We start from the raw sequence: 22,343 nt of genomic DNA, 5'->3' as shown, positions 1-22,343 counted from the left end.
TTCTGAATATGTTTATACTATGCTTACCTTCCACCCTACCAGTTAAATGAAAAAAAGAAAGAAAATATCGTGTTACATTCATTATCCCTTTGTGCACGTCATTGTGGTGCACGAGTTCACTCTCATGTCTCAAGTCAGGCCATACTGAACTGCAGCTTCGCAATGGTCAGCGAGAAAAATGGCCGCAACTACAAGGCCTCGGATTCCTGGCTTGCAGGTCGACACCATTTCCCTGTCCAGCACTCCCAGCGACGACAATGTGACAACGTACCTTCTTCGTCGACCCACTTCATTGTGAACGGCTGCTCCTCGTTGAATTTGCAGATATCGCGCATCTCTTTGCGAGCTTTTCGAGGGCGATGGATGGGTCGATGTACATACCATGATCTCCCTGCACAGTGTGTCTAGTTGTCAATAAATGTGCACACGGCCAAAGTATGGAGCTAAGTAATAATCAAGTGGGGCAAGTACACTTTTCATTCATTCTGAAATTTTAAAAGCAAATATAAAGACACAACATGAAATCATAGGAGAGAAGAAACACAAAGTTGGAGCTTTCTGGCATCCGTGAGTCATTCATTACATAATGATTAGGCATGACCACTTTTACACTCAAAAGCATCGCTGCATGCACACGAGATTTTGGAAGAATGTGTTATGAAAAAAAACACTAATAAAGAGGTATAACAGTGTTAGTGATGCATCTATAACGTTGCTTAGTACAGAAATATCTTTTTGTAAAATCCGGTGCACTAGTTATGAAGCAATTTGTGACAGTGGTACGATGATGAAGGCATGAAAGTGTCGATGGAGATGGGACTGACGGTCACACATGATGACAACGATAATGGCCTAATGACCATATATCGGACGACATCTAAGCCAGCAGAACCTTGTCTTTCAGAACACTAATAATGACTGCTACACCAAAGTAGTTTTGTGAATGATTGCACATAGTCGAACAATTCCAAATTTCTGCAAATCTCGTAGTCTTGTCTATTTCAGCTTACCCATAAAACAATTTAAAAATTTTCTTTCAGTGCTGTTACGTTACAGTGTGTTGCTAAAAAAAATCTGCTCCCTTACAGACCACTGCTTTTCACCGTAAAATTCACTCTCAGAGAAGAACAGTTTCCTTTATGCTAAAATTCTGTTCTTACATATCTTGTTTGTCTATTTTTGTTTCACACTCAATTCAACAAACAGCTTTGCGACATATCATCCACGTGTATGTTTTTAGACCTGCGAACGCAATTTCATCCACACAGCTATAAATTTTCAGTCCTCCATCTTGTGTGTTTTACGCAGTGCAAGAACATCACTGTAGAGGTTACATACACATCCTGCCTAGTGATCACAGCATGCGTTACTTGCTGTTAATATACATGCACAAAAACCAGGCATTATGTTGATTTAAACTGTATAATTGCTGTAAAGCCAATGTGCAAAAAGGGGAGCAGATGCCTGTACGCACATCATGTTAAGCGCAGAACTGGCAAGTATAAATAAACTGGAGCACTACAATAACGACATTACCACACTTATTACATGTCTTGTGCACAAATTATGCGTAGTTTTTCACTGAGCTTTCACTTTACACTTGCCTTATCAGTCGTGCAAGCCTCTCTCTGTGCATTGCTTACAGTTATGCTAACTTCATTAATACTATGAACTAAATAGAATTCATTATAAGTATTCTGAGTTTGTCTGCAATTTGTGATGCTTCTCCAACTACTATGTGTTTGAAAAGCTTGGGAATCTTTACAAAGGAAAGTCGTAAAAGTGCTGCAAGTTAGGATTGCACCATGCTTAATGCATATTGTGCTTAATGCCTTCAGATGGTATTCATTGCAGTATTCGTGCGCACTGTGGTTAAACTGTGTGTTACACGGTGTCACTACAAACTGTTGCTGCACTGCAGATCTACAGCATTACACAAACAGCAATACTTTTATGGACAAGCTAGACTTTCATTGTGGTGAATCGACACAGTGCAGATATTTCGGCAAAAGAAGGCAGAACTTTGTGTGAACAACTTCTCAAAAAGCCAGTGGACCTAGACGTGAATAAATAATGTCAGCATAAGGCACTGACAGCTGCCCTTTTATCAAATGTCCTTTTATCAACTGTACACTAATAATAAATACGTACATGGGCCTGTATTCCAGTAATGCCAAAATCGGCCTATAATTATTCTGAAGCCTTTGTTGTCCTACTTGTTCATTAACGTCACTGTAAATGAACTAACATTGAATGTCAAGCTATAGCGGGACTGGGCCCTTTTGGCTAACAAAAGTGGCAGCTGTGAGCTATGCACATTATTCAGCTTTTGACCTGCTGGCACTCTTGGAAGACTCGGGCGACACCAACTACTCGTGAACATGTGCGACACTGCCATATGTCACGGCGATAGTTGCCCGTGCGTCACAAAAATTGTGGAAGTGTCAGGATGTTTGAGTGGTCGAACTAGAATGGCACACTAATGCCGACCGTGATAAGCTTGAAAGATAAAACACGACTGTGGAGAAAACTCGTAAAAAAAAAAATGTCAGCCACTCCAACTTGTTGTGCTCTGCTTTTTGCTACACTATCGGCGATAACGTATGCACCGTTCTCAGAAAAAGAAATGTCAAATGAAGCTTCGTTATCTGTACCGACTGAGGTACAGTTTCAATGCAGCAACACATACACGTATTTTGATTCAATTTTTAGCAGCGAAAGCTTCCAGCACACAGAATGGACCACAGTGTTTAGTCAGCTCTTACATGGACATTCCAAATGGCCTTACAATTCGAACGAAGTTTATCTATGACAACATGTACGCATCAAGCACAGATGCTGAAATACAATTAAACAAAATTTAGAAACCATGTCCATGTGTCTTTTTTGCAAGTTGATGCTTGAAATACAAATCACCCCAGAGTAACAAAGTAATTTTTGAACCCTCTTGTGTTTGCAGACAATATGATTTTCACGCTGTACAAGTGCATCTAATGCAGAGTGTTATGGTGTCATTGCAGCGACACCAAATGAAATGTTTCTTCCACACAAAAGAAAAATGCACAAGCCTGTTACATTTCACGCAATTTACTTCACGTTACTGTCGATTTAAAGCACTGGCACATCACCTCCTCACCTCAAGCCATCTTACGAGCCAAATCATGGGTCATTGATAAATATTTGCACAACACAGAATCAGAAACATGCTTAATTGTGCCAGAATTTACAGAGATTCTGTTAGATTACTCAAATGACTGGCCATGCAAAATATGTGAAAACTGACGCGATGTTGGCTGCGTGAGCTTTCACATGTTTGCATGGTTTCACATAGATAAATATATAGGCATAAGTAGCCCGATTTTAACTAAACGTTAAAATGTAAATTTCACTATTGATGCCATCCAGAGTTAAACAGCAATAAAAATAATTATGAAAGCTTACTTGCACATACTCTGAAAAAGAAACAAAAAAGTGGATATTGCTGTTAGGACAGACTTGTGTATGCTCAACTTATAGTCATCCTTTTCTTTTTTCGTGTTATGCGCGAATATTACCCTTTTATTATGAACTGCTACCAACTAGAGCAAACCAGTGCCCTTCTAAAAAAAAAAAAGATTAATCGTTTACACATCAGTTCCCCGTTATTCCGGTGGATACTGCCAGCGCAGAGACACGGAACTCAACTCGAACATAACGAAAAACAAAACTGCGAATGATTATACAAAGCCGTGACACACGACACGAAATCTTCGAACCCGGCTTCCGCGGCCGATATCAGGGTGCGCGCGCGCGCGCGCGCTTATTCATGCGACGCCCACGCAAGGCACTCGAAAGGGCGTAGCTCAGACCTGTTCGATAACCGGACTCGTTTTCACACTCTTCTCCGCAGTAACTCTGAATAAAATTGCAAAGCAAAGACAAAACGCGCGATACAAGTTGGGGCTTGGATGAAAAGGTAGGTGCACGCTCTTTGCGGTGAGCAAGCCACGTTTCTCTCTTTTTTTTTTATTCTTTTCTCGCTGACAGAAGGTCTCTTTACGGGCGTTGCTCGCAGAAGAGTCTGTCGGTGTGTGTGGGCCGAAAAAGTGCGTTAGATCGGCAACGCAAGAAGAAATGAAAAACAAGGAAGGAAAGAGGTCGGTTGAAACGGGCGCTGAGCGAGCAGACGATCAAGGTAGCAGCAGACGATCAAGAAGCGCGGCGGTGACTCTTTTGCCGAAGGACCGTTACGAGCAGCGGCAGCTGCGCTTACGTTGCGAAGCGGCCACCGCTGCTGCTACAACACAATGAACAACGGTAGGGGCCGTGACCGGAACGAATTCCATTTTCACAAACACGCCGAGCGCGCGAGCGTCAAACAAGAAACCCAGAAAGGAAAAAAAAAAGAAAGAGACCGGGTAGCGCGGAGGGCCGTCGCGTCACGCAAGCGCTGCTGCCGACGACTCGCTCGCTGCGGAAACATCCATCGTATGCCAAGAGAACACGCAAAGCACGCCACGATGGAAAGAGAGGTGTTGAAAAACAATAAAAAAAAAAATAATAACCGGACTTTCGCCAGCCGTGATAACACTGCGGTATCGCAGTTGCGACAGTTCCGAGCAATGCACGCGACGCCAGTGTTATGAAATGCTGAAATTTTGGTCAGGGGGCCCGCGCAGCCCGCGTTTAATCAACACCACGAATGGCTGTACGAATGACATAACCACGTAACGTTGTAGAAACGGCAGCGCGCGCGAGCCAGCGAGCGCCGCGACACTTTTTCGAGGTCAGCCGTCTTTAATTGCCGCGCGAAGGGGGACACGAGAAGTCCAGCCGGAGGAAAAGTATGCGAGAGAAAAAGAGAATCAACATCCGTCTATTACGAGCGGAGACTCGACAAGCGAGTCGGGTAGCCGTCAGCGAGACGTTCACTGCGTGTGTGGAAATATCTAAAAGAAGAAAGAAGCCCGCGAATTGACTCGCGCGGGGTCGAGAGAAGACCCTGTGCATAGCGTGACAGGAGCCCGACAAAAAAAAAAAAAAAAAAAAAAAAAAAAACAGGCAAATGACAGGAGCACGGAGACTTCGATTAAGCCCTACAAGGAGTACGTCTCTCTCTCGGGAAGACGGGCTCAAACAACGATCGCCCGCAGCTCTCGAATGCGCGAAGAGAACGTAAAAAGACGCAGTTTCGGCAGTGAAAACTTCGAAATGCGACGCACGGCACTCGAAAATGTTGGAAGATTGCGTGTGTCAACGGTCACCACGAGGACCAGCCTGGAGATACGAGGGGAGGCTGCTTTTCTCGTTTTAAGGGAACACGACGACCCTGGCGTAAAGACAATAAAAGACCGAAGAGTGAGAAAGAGCGCGCTCCGTCGTCTTACCCATTGTAGGCCGTCTTGACACGAATTTCGTTGCCTTCGCCGTCAGTCATGCTGGAGGCCGAATTAATTACTTCACCAGATCGACGATGTCCTGTGTGGTGGTCAACTCGCGAGAGAAACGCGCAGCGACTGCTCATATAGGATCGCGATTTTCGCGAACTTGGGCCCAACTAGCGTCGCAGACAGCGCGTCCGCGACGTCGATTTCACAGTCTTCAACCGTTCAGGCATCTCGCCAATCTTGCTGCACAAGCACCCCAAATGAGTCAAAGCAGAAATTCCACCGCCGCCATGCTGGGTTGTGCCAGAAACGGAAACGGAAACGCTTTCGCATAGCATCTGAGACCACCATTCTACTGCAGTGCCTGTCCGGTTGCTCGAAAACGCAGGATCGACGGTTTACGGTGGCGGCGCCACAATATAACACATTGTTAGGGCATGGACAATCTTTTTTTTTCTCGTTCTGATGACTGTCGTAAGCTAGAGTTTCTTACTAAGGTTGTAAGTATGGTTGCAAGTTACTATTATGACTACATCAACATTATAGATCAAATTATGACAATTTTTTTAGTCTAGATGGTAATCTCAAACCACTTAGAACATGCTTCTTCTGTGCGCTAAAATGCACTAAACTCGCCAAGCTCGGTTATTACGTCATGACCGCCATGTTCTCAACATTATTTGGCAATAAAGTTGACGTGCACTTAACCATACTTCATAAGTTGTGATCATTTACTTGAAAAGTGACCCCCTCTACGCGGCCTGTTTATGAAGTTTTAGGGGCGAAGCTCCTTAAGGCGGCACCCGTTCGTCCCCTCGTAGTCGTAGTCGTAGTCCGTAACCAGTCTTACGCTTTGACCTCCAAGGTGGTGCCGGTGGGAGATTTTTCCTGTGCGTTGTTGAACAATAAAAAATTCGCAGCGGTAGCTAAAAGCCGACTTCTTCTGTCTCTCATTCCCATTAGCAGCCATTCATTACCTCCAAGGTAGTGCCTGGTGAGATTTCTCCTGTGCGTGATTAAACAATAAAAATTTTGTTCAAAACGCCGTTGATTGATGAAATAAACCAACGAAAGACGCCAGATTTTTGTAAAAGCAAAACGGAAAAACGCCAGATGTTTCTAAAGCAAAACGAAAAGACGCCAGCTGCTTAACGAAAGACGCCAGATGTTTTCTAAAGCAATGGTTTTCTAAACAATGAAAATTCACAGCGTACATGTAAAATTAAAGTGAGCTGCAAGTCGTCATAACTCATCGAACCTTTAGTATAAACGCGCCCGATCTCACGTCGGTGATGATGTACTGGGCAGAATTCACGGAAGATTCACGGTTTACCGATGAACCTCCGCAGCTTCGCCCACTCATCATCATTCACTCCGTGGATATGCTGTGATTTTTTTTTGCTTGTTTCTGTTCCTACCTTAATCAAAATGCTTACAAACTTAATTTACCAAACATTATCAAATAAAATAAAATTGTTTTGTGTTATGGTATTAATCTGTGAACTTTTTACATTTAATTTTCTGTTTAGCAGGCGTATGAAATATGGCGCCTCTAGCGGCCAAACCTAAATCCATAACGTTATTGGGACACGTATGTGTGAGCTCCGGCGGGAGCGTCTGCTGCAATCATTCCACACGGGACTAAATGAATGACACAGGTTAGCCTGAATTCAGAGGTAAGATGCGCCGTCTTGGAATCGCGTCTTCGCATTTATGGGATCTGCGAAAGCGTTAAGACTCCGCGTGGTCAGCCATGAAAACCACGCCGTGGCCCAAACCGTAGTTTCAAGGAGCCACTAGAAGTGTTGCTGGATTCAGCACAAGGCCGTGTCGTTCATTGATTAGTGTCGAATAGGAGCAATCGTATGCGCGATTTCAACGGCCCCACGTCGGCAGGACGTTGTAGAGTGTTCGCGACACTTTTCGCATTGTAATGTTTGATCGCTCATGTGACGCACGCTGCGCTTATGTTGATTGATGCAAGCGCAGCTGCTCATCATCCGTTTAATGTGACACCTGTGCAATCCGGCGTGGAATTTTGCGGGACATTTTACACGTCCACTTTTCTGCCGAGCCTGCCGGGGATGTTTGTCTCATCTAACAATTAGCAGCTGCCTGAGATCCACCGGTAATATATGTGACTGCGTTTGTAACTGCTCACCTAAGCTATACTTTCGCGCCATATATAGTTTGAATCGATCCACTCGAACCGATGATCGTCTCTTGTGCGCCATATGTACGCGTGTCTGTGGCTTAACTATTTTGATCACCCTGAGTTTGTCAATGCGGCACCTCTTTGAGTGTTATGTGTTGTTGATCTCTTTCTACAGCTACACTACAAAATGTTTTTGTTTAGAAGTTTTCGCACCTTCACGTGATGGTTTCGCTGCAGAACGCATAACTTTAATACGAGCCGAACTCATGAACGAAATATATGCCGTTTAATTGGTACCTGCATCAATATTCGTAATCGAAGTCTAAAAGTTCTTTGAACAATGTAGCTAGCACACATAATCAGGGATTGAAGCAATTGAGCCACATAAACACACACACGGCGCTACGTGCGTATGTTTACGTGTCCTGTGGCCCTGTTTAAGTGCGCTACAATGTTATTTAAGGATGCCATGCCAATAACCCGTACTGCAACACGTGTAGAGGTTATTGACCCTCGCGTTTTGAAAAGCATGAGACGTCCTCCGGACATCTCGCTAATAGATTTATATGTACATGGTTTAATGACTCGTCATGTGAACATTCCAGAATAATTTGGTCGTGCAGCTGTGCTGCAGTGACTGGAAAATTCTCGTATTCTTTTGATAATACCAGCCATGGAACTTGTTGAGCTTAGTTATAGTTGTGTAAGTACATAAAATTTAAAAGCATATGCTTTGTATTTATTGCCCGTTATTTGAAACACCCACACAAATTGAGACCATGTGCCGACCAGTGCAGGTAATCGGGATATTTGTGTATACAGTAGATGCTATTCTAGATCCTGGAATATGTGTAATGTTCTACCTTAAAATTTCTTTATTGTTATAAATTAACATTTAGAGACTTTCCCACCCTATTAACTGCCACAACAATTTCCACGTCAAGAAATAGCTATACGGTAGACTTCTTGCTAGCACATCAAAACTGAATGACAAGATTGACAGATTACTTAAACGTCGAAGTTCATTGTGCTTACGTTGTTGTTGAGCTGTAGGGAATGCTCTGTCTCATTTCAACAACAGAAGCCGGCTACCCACGTGACATGAGCACGCTTAAGCGTCCCACCGGTGAAACCTCAAAATCCATCGGAGACGGCACCTGGCTTCAAGCAAGAACCCGCTGCTGGAGGATGGCCGGGCAAGCGGAGACGGTCGCCACGACGATAAAGACCACAGTGGTAGTGTGCGAGACGAGGGGCTTAGCATCGCACTTTTGCGTGCCTGTACGTGCTCCAAGGCATCCCCCTGGGCCTTGATCAGCAGTGCCACTGTTGCTTCAGAACAGGCAGTGTCAGCTACAAGGTAGGTTACCAGTTCAGAAGTATGTATGGGAATTGTTTTCCCTCCCCTTAAGGCATTGGTTGCCAGTTTGTGCCTCTGTTGCATTGGTGCTATTCTAGACATTCTCAAATTCACCATCTTGTGAACTCTGATTGGCCCAGAGTGTTGCTAGGGCCTCTCTTAATGGCCCAGAGAACAGCTGCGGCTTCTCTGATTGGTTCCAACTTGTCAGCTCTTATTGGCCCAGAGGACTTCTACAGCCCCGGCTAAGGTCGCTCTGATTGGTTCAAAATGGGCGGAATTTGACAATGTACAATATGGTTGAGGTCAATGCCAAACACAAAACCCCTGGAATTTATTGACCTAGTTTGCCTTTGTTAAAGGACGTTGTAGTGTTACATCAAAGTCACGGTCAACACGAAACTGCCCGTGTCATGGTCTATACATTAATTACATATGCTGATACTATGCATATATACTACGGCGCATCATTAACGACCGAGTCGAAGATATGCTTTGGTACGTTATTCAACCATCTTCTAGTCCCTGGGCATCTCCTGGCCTCATTATTCATAAGAAAGACGGATCTATTCGCTTTTACGTAGACTATCGTCGTTTGAATACGATAATCTGCAAGGACATCTATCCCGTACGCGTTTATATGTGTACCAGTATATATGTACCTGATTTGCCACCCCCTGCGCACGGTAGAAAACTGGGTGCAACCTGGTTAACCTCCCAGCTTTTCCTTTTCCTTTTTCTCTCTCTCTCTTTGATACTATTAGCAAAAAACATTTTGGGTTTACTTAGCTATAATTAATAAATTTTTATATCCATGCTCATTGTGTTTGACTATTATCAACTGGACAGATGAATGTGAAAGTAGGAAATGGAAACATCGTCATAGGTACTAGTATATTCCAGCCAGTAAAGGCAGAAGAATTCACAGGCACAGAATGCAGCTATAAACTGTCCAAGAGTAAATCCTGTCTCTCTACATTGGTGACACTTACGTGGATGCACATGCATGTGTTGCGGAATGCACTTACCAGAGCATCTCCCTTCGTTTCCAGGGATGCTACTTGTCTACAGACACCATCCGTGTTTGTAACCAATAGTATTCCACCTATAACACTGCCCATTAAAATCATTCGGCTTATTTGGGTTAATAAGAAGTATTGAGCACTGGCCGAGTTGATGTACTATTCTTCTAAAAAAATGCGTGAAAAAAACACTGGAGACAAGCAATCGGTTGAATAATCGATTAATGGACCACAGAGATTCATTGAAGGGGCAGCCATCGTCTAATTTGTGCACGCATTGCAGAGAATGTAAATGTCACCCGTTGCTGAATGATACCAAGTTTTGTCCAGGTTGAGAGATAGGGCCGTGCGAGAAATCGCTGAAGCTTTCTTTATCCACAGGTCCGGTGGTACGTGCGTGGCAAGGCTGTCTGTGATGTTGCATAAACTGGCAATTGTTTGTTTATGTGCCAGTCTAAGATTTACCACATGTGTGTGTACTATTTATATGCTTATCCAATAAAACTCACGGTTCCCTTATGCATTTGCCTAAGATGACTTGAAGGCGAAAGCCATCTTCTTGTCAGTCGATGCATTGATCCTCCCTCGCCCCCTTCTGAAAGCTTTCTGTACCTAACCTGGTTTTGCACTGCCTCCGGGATTGGAGGCATTGCAAGCTTTTTACACCTCACCTGATTTTGCACTGTCTCCGTGATCGGCCCACCTTTGACCAAGCGACAATGTCATGTGATGACGTCGTCGTGACGTCAGGATGACGTCACAAATTTTGGTGATTCGTGACATCATGATGACTTTTTGCATGACTCGTGTTGACGCCGCCAACATTCAATTTTCGGATTTGATGAGGCATCTAAGGCTTTTGCCTTAATAAATCTTCAGCTACTAGCTGTGCCTGCCTCACGTTTCTTCTTTGCCTGCAGTGCTTTTTTTTTTTTTTTTGCAAAGTTTTTCATAAGTTGAGGTGCTAAGTGGGACACCATCTCATGCCTTGCAGGAACAAGCCCTGTTCAGCTTCGTGACGTGGCCGTTCAGCGTGAAGCTCCTGTGGGCCCCCATTGTGGACTCTCTGTACTCGAGCCGCTTTGGCCGGCGAAAGTCGTGGCTTGTGCCCACGCAGTATGCCATAGGCCTGTCCTTCTTCTGGTTGTCGTCGCACGTGCGGTTCTTGCTGGGTGATGAGGAAGGAAGCAGTGATGCAGAGCCCAACGTTCTCCTGCTGACGGTCATCTTCCTGTCGCTAAACTTCCTTGCAGCTACTCAGGACATTGCTGTGGACGGATGGGCCCTTACAATGCTCTCGCGGTGAGTAGATGCGTCCTCTACAACTGGCAACGGTGCGAAATTCACCTTGCGCAGCAAATCATGTTTTCTCTCTTTCTCCTTTTTTTTTTTGACATAGACTTGCCCTTAAGGCATAATATTTTGTGTGCATATGTGTATTAGATGTGTGCCGTAAGACCGGTGTTGCATATGAAGTGAAGCAGTGTCTTGTGGAATCTGTTATGTATCCAGCAGTCATAGCTAGTTGTGTTATTGTAGTGAAGGCCATCTTGCAGGAGGTGACGGGAGCGTACCGATTGTAACCCTTGGCATGTGCATTAAGATGGGAGGTGTCTTCATGCAGGGCGAGTTCACAGCGTTCTCTATTCTCGTGGGAGCGTAGGCTTCTTACTGACTCGTTCCGCGAGAGCACAGACTGGCATTGAAAGGGAACCAATTGGTTCACAACGTCCAGAGCGAATTGACCTATACTACATAGACGATTTGCCTCTTCTTTTGTGTTGCAGTTTTGCCTGTTTCGCAGCCTTTGTTGTAAATGTGGGATTAAATAGTTGACATAAATGGTGGCAAGAACACCATTGATGGCATGTAAGTGCCATGTTCAGGAAATCTGATGTTCAGGAAGTCTGTTCAGGAAGTTTGATGGTTTTCACGGCATGGAGAGTTTTGAAGACCTAGCTGAAACAGATACCATCTCTTTTGGTGCTACATACTAAGTACTGCAAAGAATCACGTAACATACCACTGCTACGAACGATACGTCTTCCTCGCCATTCCAGGAGGCATGTAGGCTATGCATCCACCTGCAATTCTGTGGGGCAAACAGCCGGATACTTCTTGGGAAATGTGGTCTTCTTGGCCCTGGAGTCTGCCGACTTCTGCAACCGCTACCTGAGGTCCGAACCCCAGAAGAACGGCATTGTCACCCTTGATGGTGAGGAGCCTCCTGCTTGGTACTTGACCAATCACTTTACTGTTAAACGGGCAAAGTAGCCATTGAAACTGTTTTGTCTAGTCATGTTAAAAAAACTGGAAACTTGGTTTGCTTTAGCCATCTGTTAAAGGGGTCATGAACCACTTTTCCAAGTAATGATCTAATGGCCTCAGTATCGGAGTGTACTGCCTCCCGAATCGATTGCCGCAAAAATTTCTCGAATCCGTCAAGAATCAGCGGAGTTACGGGGGTTTGGCGCATGCTCCCAGCGCTTTCTCTCTTTTCTCGTGCCGGCGAGCGCACTGGAAGCTAGACAGGGAGGGATGGCATGGGGGAAAGAAGTTACGCCAGCGCGCGTCATGAAACGCGATCGCTCTCCCGCTGTGATTCGCTTGCGCGAGTGCGGCTACCGTGTACTGAGGAGTGCGGCGCCGGCAAGTGGCGGCACCCCGTGGCAAGAAGCGCATCTGATCCGAACGCCGCTCTCGATTTACGTCGGCTATCGGCCAATAAGCATGCTATGTCTCTTGCTACGTACAGCGGACAGATGCCCCGCCCACCGACGAGAGTGAGAACCGGCCTCTGTTTGAAAAGAGGGTGCCTGGGGAAACGGCAACTTCGCGCTCCGCTTGTGGCCATTACGCGGCGCGCACGACTGTAATATTTGGCATAGCAGTTCATAGCCGTGTCAGCTTTCCGCAGGATGTGTTTTTTCAATCAGCCCAAGGGGTGCTTCATGACCCCTTTAAGGCAGAAAATGTCCTACAGAGCGTGTAGACACGATGTATTGGATACCTAGATTGGCTATTTCTGAACAAGTGGGGACACATTTTAAATGATATAGAGCTTTTTAATAGACCTTTAGGTTATTTACAATGTATACTATCTCAACTCTTCGTAACGATGCTTTACTGTATCATCAAATCAATGTGCTTTATTAAACATTTTTATAAAGAAGGAACTTATCAGTATTTGCACGTCGTCTCCCAAAGTGGCCGTGTTTTTGTCACGTGGTAGGTGAAGTGGCAAGCAGACCTGATAGCTTACGCGTAATCTCGATTTACGGGTGTCCGCATTCACACGCCTGACTCACAGTCGTTGGCATGACTCAGAAAAATTTATAACGATAGGAAGTTCAGCTAGTTGGCAGGGATCCATTGTAGAAGAAAGCGTTGTCTGTTTTCCTTCTCTTGTGTCCATGTCTGCATGCCTTACTTTCTTTTACAATGAATCTTAAAGATTCTACGAGCGTAATAGTAGTTTTCTGCTCAGATGATGCAAGAGTGTGTGCATGAAAGCACTATGTAAACACACAAAGTTGGCTGTGCATGCTGCATCTTCAGGGTTCCTCTATTTCTGGGGCATCGTGTTCATGGTGACGACTACCCTGGTGGCGCTCCTGAAGCACGAGAGAGACGCATCCGTGACGGATGAGGATGACGGCCACCCCGACCTGGGAATCGCTCAGACATACAAGATGGCCCTGCGCATCTTTCACCTCCCGAGTGTCCGCACATTCTGCATTTTCCTGTTCACATGCAAGGTGAATTACATTTGCGACATTTATGTGCACTGCAAGTCTTTATTGGCATCTTGCACACCAAAGCATGAATACATGTAAAAGTGCAACGCTCAGACTAGTGTTCTCTTTTAGGGCATCGGCACACATATCTGGGGCATCTAGAACTGTTGCTAGCTGGTGATAACTTGCTGTGCGTTGCAATTGCACCTGCTGGAATTAATGTCGGATCATCTTTTGGAAAATTTAGGCCATTTGTTACATTGTACAACCATAAGAAAAGTCTCGAATTAAGGCGAAACGAATCCTCTCCTCATCTCAGGGACACTAGAAATGGCACTAGAAATGGCTGTTGTAATGGTTTATTCCAAAAGCAGAACCACGTTGAGACACTGCAATACTACTTTACTGTCACATTACCGCCACGGTGAAGTACACAGAACTCAAGCCGAGAGAGATTGAACTGTTTATTGGGCGAACTTGTGCCTAGCAAAAAAAATTAACACGCAGAGTGCAACGATAGCGGCGATTATAATCTTCAGTCGTTGAAAAACTGATCAGCGGGTAAGGCGTGTCGGCATTTATACACATGTGGCATCGAATATTCCAGTGTTATCTTTGGTGGCCACGGTAGTCCCAGAATAAACTCAACTATTCGCATTGTGTGCGCGACCTTATCAGAAGAGTCTAAAATAGTTGGGAAGGTTCCCATGCATTCCGGCTTGGCCTGCACAGAGCAGTGGTTACACATTTAAAAGGCCGGTTACATAAAAATACCAAAAGTAGCGCACATGGCAATACAGCTGCCAGAACAGTTTGCCGTAACGATGGTCAATGCGTTTCTCAATGAGGCCGGTTACATTCTCCTGTGGTCGTCATATGATAACGTTATGCGACTCCCATAGCCTGAAACCTTTACCCAGTGTTCACACTTGGAATTTTTCTCGCATAGTGCCCACAGCAAAGCTTCTTTTGCTGTGTGCCGGAACTCAAGCAGGGTGTACCACAACTGTGCAGGTGGGCTTTGGTGTTGCCGACAGTGTGACTGGGTTGAAGCTCCTCGAGGCTGGCGTGCACAGGGAAAATTTGGCCCTGCTGGCTATTCCGATGGTGCCCATTCAGATCATGCTGCCGCTGATCATAAGCAAGCACACAGGTGGCCACAGGCCACTCGACGTGTTCTTCAAGGCATATCCATACAGGTATGGAACTCAGCATGGTGGAGGGAAAAACAGTGCAAAAGGAGCCGAAGCACAAGCAAAGGAACACACAGGACGAGTGTTTTATTGCTTCAATGCAGTATAAAGGGAAATTGGCTTTACACTGTGTTGAAGCATTAGAACTAGAGCTGTGCGAATAGCAAAATTTTGGGTGCGAAGCGAATTCGAATATTGAAGTGTGAGTGCAAATCGAATATTTTTCGAATATTTCTCTAATATTTCCAGAATATTTTTCGAATACTTCGAAGCGAAATTGCAGAAAAAAATAAAATGTTAGAGAGGATTCCTAAGAATATTCTTATGAGATAGCAACATGAAAGTGTTTCTTTTCGCTAGGTTGATGAAGCACTGGTGGGGTGGTGTTTCATAGCTGTCTTATCAAAATGAGGCAATGTAGAGGCCGAATTGTATTTATTTACATGATTTGGTGCAACCGAAGTGTTGCCGACAACACTTTACACGTGATAGGCAAAGATGCCATTTCCTCAGCCTCTCCTCCTCTTTCAACTTCTGTGGAAGCCCAACTGATGTGGTGGACAAGGGTGTGCTCCCTTCAAGTTCGGAGTTCCAAACATGGGTGTCGGCAGGGGGGTGCAAAAGGGGCACTTGCCCCCCTCAAGCTACACCAGCACTTGCCCCCACAAGCTACACCAGCGCTCTCCCGCTCTCCCAGCCGCGATGCAACACAGGCTTGCACCCCCCAAGTCAAAATCCTGCCGACGCTCATGGTTCCAAATCTGCCTTGTAGAAGTCGATATATAAGAACATCTGAAATTTTGGATGCTAAAAAGCTTCGGCTTCCGATTTTTCGGACTTCCTGCCCAAATTTCAGGCCCAAAACAGCATTAATTGAGCCCCCACCTCTGCCACATCTTTCATCTCCATGTTGGAACGAGCGTTTTCTTGAGTTAATACATTTGCGACCGTAGCGGAGCTTGAAAGGGCAGCTTTGCCGTAATACCAGGGTGTGATGAGGTGAAGCATATTGAAAATCTAGGGACCACTTCCAATCGGACGTTGACTGTGTCTTGGCAAAGTTCGACCGTAACGGAGCTTGAAAGGCAGCTTTGCTGCAATACTGGGGTGTGATGAGGTGAAGCATATACAAAATCTGAAGGGTTCACTTTCAATCGAACGTTAACTCTATTTGTTTTTGGGAAGTTCGAGTAGTAAAATTAGAGTGTGAATCGAATCGAATAGCAAACACTATTCGAAAAATATTCGAAATTTCGAATATTCGCACAACCCTAATTAAAACCTTCAATTGTTAGCACTCGTCCCGTGTGTTACTTTGCTGGTGTGTCGTCTCCTTTTGTGCTGCTTTTCCCATCCACAAATGCATGACCTAGTTGAACTAGCACAACGAACCACACTTCTGCAACGGGTTTTGCAGCTTGGTATGATTACATAGCAAAGAAACAAATCTTTTTGACAAGTAATTATGTTGATCGATTTGAAGTCTTCGATAGTTTTCTTTATCTTGATTTATGAGCGTGTGGTTGCTTCGTTATGTTGGTCTGCACGTGCATGTCTCTTTTTCCTTTTTATATGTCGTTTGTAGTAATAAATCTTCCTGTATGACTCAGTGACTGTGCTGTATCTTGCTTTCTAGTGCTTTCTTTCTGTTGCAACTACTCATTCTTTGCAGCTTGGAAATTGGTCTATTTGCTCTCCTTAGTTTTACCATTGCATTTGCATAAATGACCTTGATAGATTGAAAAAAATTAAAGAGAAAAAGGAGCTGAATTTACTTCATGGACGCAGGAGCGTTAAGCTCCGTGTTCACATGGTCCTGACCCTCCTTGTTAAAGGGACACTAAAGGGAAACTTTAAATCAGTTTAGACAGATAAGTTATTCTTTCAGAACTCTATTGTCATTAATGTCGCCATCATAGGTCAACTATTACAATAGGAAAGGAAGGTCAAAGATCCATACTAGAATTTTGCACCGAAACTCTTTTTGCGTATTTTTGCCCACATTGGTTCAATGAAATTTCTGAAATTTGCTGTATTAAGACATTGTGTCCCTTCGAACACAATGCAAATGATTCTTAGCGACAAACAATTACGTATGCTCTAGCAGATGCCGTGAAGACATATGACGTCACAACGAGCTAGTGTTTAAGGTGGCATTACCACCTGTATTTTCTTTTTGGGCATTTTCTCTCGTCTTCTCGCAGTGAGAGTGGTGCTTTCGGTATTGTGAAATTGTAATTTACCTACATGGGGAAAATTGTTTTTTTTTTTTTTTTTAGTGTCCCTTTAAGTTTTATGTAAAATTGGTACTGAAGTATACAGGACAGAGAGAAGAAAGTCGGTATAGTAATCAGTTTCTTTTTTGACTAGTTGATGAGAAATTATATTTTACATTATAATCATGTTTGGCACTTTTCAAAAGATTTAAAGGGGCCATGACACCCAATTTTCGCTCATAATCTGTGTTATGTTGGTTAATCCTTGGGTCTTCACAAACAAGGTCGCGAGCACTCAACCCTTTCAGATGCCACTTATGAAGAACTGTCTGTAAGTGCGTCGAATCGACACAATAACATTTCAAGGCACTCGATATTACATTACAACAAAAATAACGTTGTAATGCGTTAATTTATGTGTGTTATAGTAATCAGTCCTAATTACTTTGTAATTAAATATCTACATATTCTGGAGCCATTCACGCTCTGCTTTTTGCATAAATGGAATAATATCTCGGGCCAGAAATATAGTGCAAATTCGTTTTCAGTTATCTTCATGTTGAGCAAAGAAAAATTATACTTTTGACGTGGGTTGTGGAAAGCGGCACATTGAACGATTTATTGAATATGGTAGTGCCTTCAGCAAAGTGATCATATGCAACAGTACACTGCAAATGAAGTTAAATGAAGACAAATTTATTATGCAGTAGGTTCAATTCATCCAAATCTCAATGTACCTTGCTCTTTCTTATTGCCTAGTCAATAGAAATAGCAAAAAACAAATGGTTTACACAATTGTGTGCATAGCATCTCAAAGGGTTAATTTATACTGAATATTTTTATAAACACGACAGCGGCCCGAGAGTCTGACAACACTGGCGCACTCACTAGCCATGACGTAACAAGCCACTTGCTTTGCAAGCATCTGTATTCCGGGCAACGATTTTGTTTCTTGGTCAGCTGCGTGTACAATGGAGCTATTTCAGCTTGTCATTGAAAATTGAATGATTTGCAGCCGCTGAAACTTAGATAGAAGACTCCACTACATGAAGCATATGACATCACACATGCTGTGGCAAAATGGTTGGCGCCGGCGGTGGGCGGTGTTTATAGCCGGTGACTTCTAGGGCTCATTTTGCAATGAAATGTTCTTTTACAGTCTATTTTTCATATATGTAAAGGGACAATAGACCCTCTAATTCTATTTTTCACTGAAAACCACAATTTGATGGGTGACCATGTCATGGCCCCTTTAACTCTGTGGTACGACAACTGTCATGCAAGTTTAGTGAGAAGCGTTATTGGCTGCACTGATGAATCGACATTGAGAAAATCTGGTTACCCTAACTCATTATTTATTACTGTTGCACAACCTGTGGCTATTTTCAGGTTGTTGCTTGGATTGGTGTTCATGATTCTTCTACATTGGACATATCATGTCAAGAATGCAGATGGAACATTCCCCCTCTACTACTATGCAGTCATTGTTATCGTCTATGCAGTCCACCAGGTAAGGTTTAATAACTGCCACATGTCATTTTGGAGACAGTACTAGTTTATTTTATGCCTTCATTGTGACGAGCAGGCAGGTAACAGCTGACATTAAGCGGGGAAGACATTGGTCTTGGAGAGTGAAAATATTTTTCATATGGTGACCAAGTTTCTTGCATCAATATGTTGGCCACAATAAAAATCTACATCACCACCATGATCAGTACAGTTTGACTGAAACAAAGTACAGGAGAGGGACATGTGCGCAGCACACAAGCCTTACCAATTTCTTAAAAAATTTTGTTTTTTCAATAGAGAACATTTGCATGTAAGCAGTAATATATATGGCACAGGGCAATAATATTGTTATGTAGCGGTGACAATGCGGGACATGGACGACAAAAATTATTAGCAAGCCAAACATTTATTTTATTGGGCTTACCTGCAACCAAAAAGAAGTGAACCACTAGGCGGTTGTCGAAAAGCTGGTGCCAGCATTCTTTGGCCGTGCTTAATTTAAAGCAATAAGCATTACCGACAAAGTGCGTTCCCGTCATGCATTCCCAATAGGGCGTGGGATCTTGACAAGTCTAGGCGCATCGCTTGTTACAGGCAAAGTGTTTTAAGCAATGTTTACAGGAGATCGCAGCATTATATGTGGATGTTTAAAAATTTCCTAGAGCTGTAGCATTCAGCTGGCTTTTACTACCATCCATAAGACTACATCGCCCCGCCACGGTGGTCTAGTGGTTATGGCGCTTGACTGCTGACCCGAAGGTCGCGGGATCGAATCCCGGCCGCGGCGGCTGCATTTTCGATGGAGGCGAAAATGTTTGAGGCCTGTGTACTTAGGTTTAGGTGCACATTAAAGAACCTCAAGTGGTTGAAATTTCCGGAGTCCTCCACTACAGCGTCTCTCATTATCATATCGTGGTTTTGGGAGGTTTAACCCCAGATATTATATATAAGACTTCATGCTTCACCTTGATTCTCATTTGTTTTTCACATTATGATTACACCTATTACTCAACGAAGATTTGTGTATGTGCCTGATCTTGATGTGCAGGTGACCGTGTACAGCATTTTTGTGTCCCTGATGGCGTTCCACGCTAGAGTGAGCGACCCCGCCATTGGGGGAACCTACATGACCCTCCTCAACACCATCACCAACCTCGGAGGCAACTGGCCCGCAACGCTCGCACTGTGGATGGTGGAGAGCCTCACTTTCAAGCGCTGTGTCGGCGCTGCCAAGGACTGGCTGTCATGTTCGTCCAAGGAAGACCTGGATGTAAGTTCCTAGTGATTCGTCACTCATCTACCTGCCACAGTGGTCTAGTATTTCTGGTGCCTTACTGTTGACCTGCAGGTCACGGGATCGAATCCCGGCCGCAGCGGCCGCATTTTGGTGTAGGCGAAATTCTAGAGGCTCGTGTGCTTAGATTTAGGTGCACATTAAAGAACCCCACGTGGTCAAAATTTCCGGAGCCCTCTACTATGGCGTCTCTGATAATCGTATTGTGGCTTTGGAACGTAAAACCCCAACATTTATTATTATTATAGCCACTCATCTAGTGGTGCTTAAACGTAGTGACCCACTCGAGGCGATGCCATCCATTAGTATTGTCTCGAGTGAGTATAGAATGATCGTAGGAGCCAACTTTTTTCCTGTACTTATGCTGACCATTTTGTACTCACTTGAGACAATGCCACCTTTTTTTTTTTCTTTACCATATGGTATGTATAACCAGGATGAGCAAGATCAGCGAGGTTACGACTGCGTATGGTTGCACATAGTAATATAATCATATTTCTGTGTGTTTTATACATCGCCTTCCATAAATGGATTGCACTTATATGTGAAAGTGGCATAGGCAGGAATTATTATCAGGGAGGGGAGCTGGGGGGAGGGTGTTCTCCTCAGTCACTGTTAGGTATTTTATGGTGGACAAAAGATTTTTTTTCTTTTTGAGTGGGGAGAAAGGGGGAGGGGGGGCACATACCCAGTATGCTGCTCCCCTGCTATGCTGCTGGTGGGTGATCAAAGATTTGTAACCATAAATTACAAGTGTCTGTGACATCTAGCCATACCATCTATACAAAGCATTGCTCTAGTGCTGGTAACAGCCGTCATTTGAGTCAGTGCACTTACTTGAACACGAAATAATAGTTAGTTGTGTCGAAATGTCATTTGAGTTGTGAAGTAACTTTAATAAAATCAATGACAAGACCTCACACGATGTCCCAACCAAGTTACAATCACTGTACAACGGCTGCAGCCTGGTGTTACATCCTACAAATACTTAATAAGAAACGTGGCTCCGGCACCTTCAGTAGCAAAAGCATGCAAAGCGCCTGACTGTATGCCAGATTTTTTTTTCACATTCACAGTTGACTCTCAAACGCTAGTTCTGCGTGTTTTCTTTATAGACATGTAGCAGCCAAGGGGGCACTTGCGAGACTACGATAGACGGTTATAACATCGAGATGGTGCTCTGCATCTTGCTCGGTTTCCTGTGGCTGCTGTATGCACGGCGGCGGGCACACTGGCTGCAGTCCCTGCCACAGTCTGCGTGGAAGTGCACATGATCATACTGCAGGTATGTCTTAATTATCACGTCATACAGGGGTCTTTGTAACTTTTCCTTGCATGGCTAGATTCCTTACCGAAAAAAAAATCTACCTGCCTTCTAGCAGTGCCTTTGCATTACCTTTCCTTTGCATTTCTAACAGCTACACGTTTTGCACTGTAGTAGCAGCGAGACAAATTTTATCATTGGCTTTGTTATATTCAATGATTCATTATGTATGAGTTCATTACATCGAGTTTTGAATGTGTTGTCTGTATGGTATGAGTATGTGATATATGTAGTTTAGTAGAACAAACATTTGGGCGTGTTGGCTAGGATTCATCTTGAAAACAGCACATCAACACAAGGATGAAGAAAGCATTGATGTGCTGTTTTCAAGATGAATCCTAACGAACTCGTTCAACTGTCTGTTCTACTAAACTTTTATTTCTCGCACTGTGGGCTCTTTTCCTTGTCGCAATTTCGACAGTGCCCATCTTGTTGTATCTTTCTTCGTCCTCGTGTTACTGTGCCGTTTTCAAGATGTGATATAGCGCTCTGTTTTGGTCACTGTGGAAGCCGTACAATGAGTATGGTCATGTAAGCGTGTCACTGAGCTTATCTATGGGCCGTTAATACATTCGTTGTCACTGTGCATTCTTTGTGGCACTTGCTTCACATACAGTAAAACCTCACTGATATGTTCTTGTTATGTTTGCCTGGCTATTATGCTCTGATTCGCCATTTTCATTTAACTTCCATAGGGCAATATGTACGTAATGCGCCGACATTTATTCATAGAGTTCAGTGCAATATGGGGAGGAAAGAAGAAATACAAGATTTGTTATAGTATTTGTAACATCCTCGATGGATCGATGGATTTTCCTACCGAAAAACAACTTTAATTTTATGTTCACAAAAATGTCAGTCTGCAAAAAAATATTGTGCTTTTGCTAATGGTGGACGAACTGTTTTCTTTCTTTCCAGATATTAAGCCCGGTGAAAAAATGTGCAGCGGAAACTTCAGCGACAAGCTGTGGTGCTGGCTGCCACTCCTTCTGTCACTAGTGTCGCATAAAATGCGCGCTTTGGTTTTGTTGTGAAAAAGCTATGCCTCGGCTGCTCGGGCATCTGTGGTACTACTGTACAGTGGTTATGTCAAAAAGCATTCCAACATTCTTCAGATGTCTCTGTACAAAACTTTATTATGTGTCGTACTGTGTACAAGCATTGGCC

At 43.9% G+C, this 22,343-nt stretch overlaps 1 protein-coding gene across 1 annotated transcript; it reads left to right on the top strand.

The window, feature by feature from the left end:
* The first annotated feature begins 7,333 nt into the window (after positions 1–7,333).
* LOC119378704 (acetyl-coenzyme A transporter 1-like) lies at positions 7,334–21,137 on the top strand. The gene is given in 10 exon segments (XM_037647747.2): positions 7,334–7,452; positions 8,672–8,793; positions 8,796–8,881; positions 10,898–11,205; positions 11,964–12,118; positions 13,462–13,661; positions 14,655–14,839; positions 18,439–18,559; positions 19,607–19,828; positions 20,968–21,137. Coding segments are annotated over 10 exon segments (1,677 nt in total). The 3' UTR covers positions 21,127–21,137.
* Positions 21,138–22,343: the final 1,206 nt, after the last annotated feature.

The sequence above is a fragment of the Rhipicephalus sanguineus genome, unplaced genomic scaffold (assembly GCF_013339695.2).
Source record: "Rhipicephalus sanguineus isolate Rsan-2018 unplaced genomic scaffold, BIME_Rsan_1.4 Seq9303, whole genome shotgun sequence".
In the NCBI taxonomy this organism is placed as follows: domain Eukaryota; kingdom Metazoa; phylum Arthropoda; class Arachnida; order Ixodida; family Ixodidae; genus Rhipicephalus; species Rhipicephalus sanguineus.
This window is presented reverse-complemented; position numbering and strand designations above follow the sequence as displayed.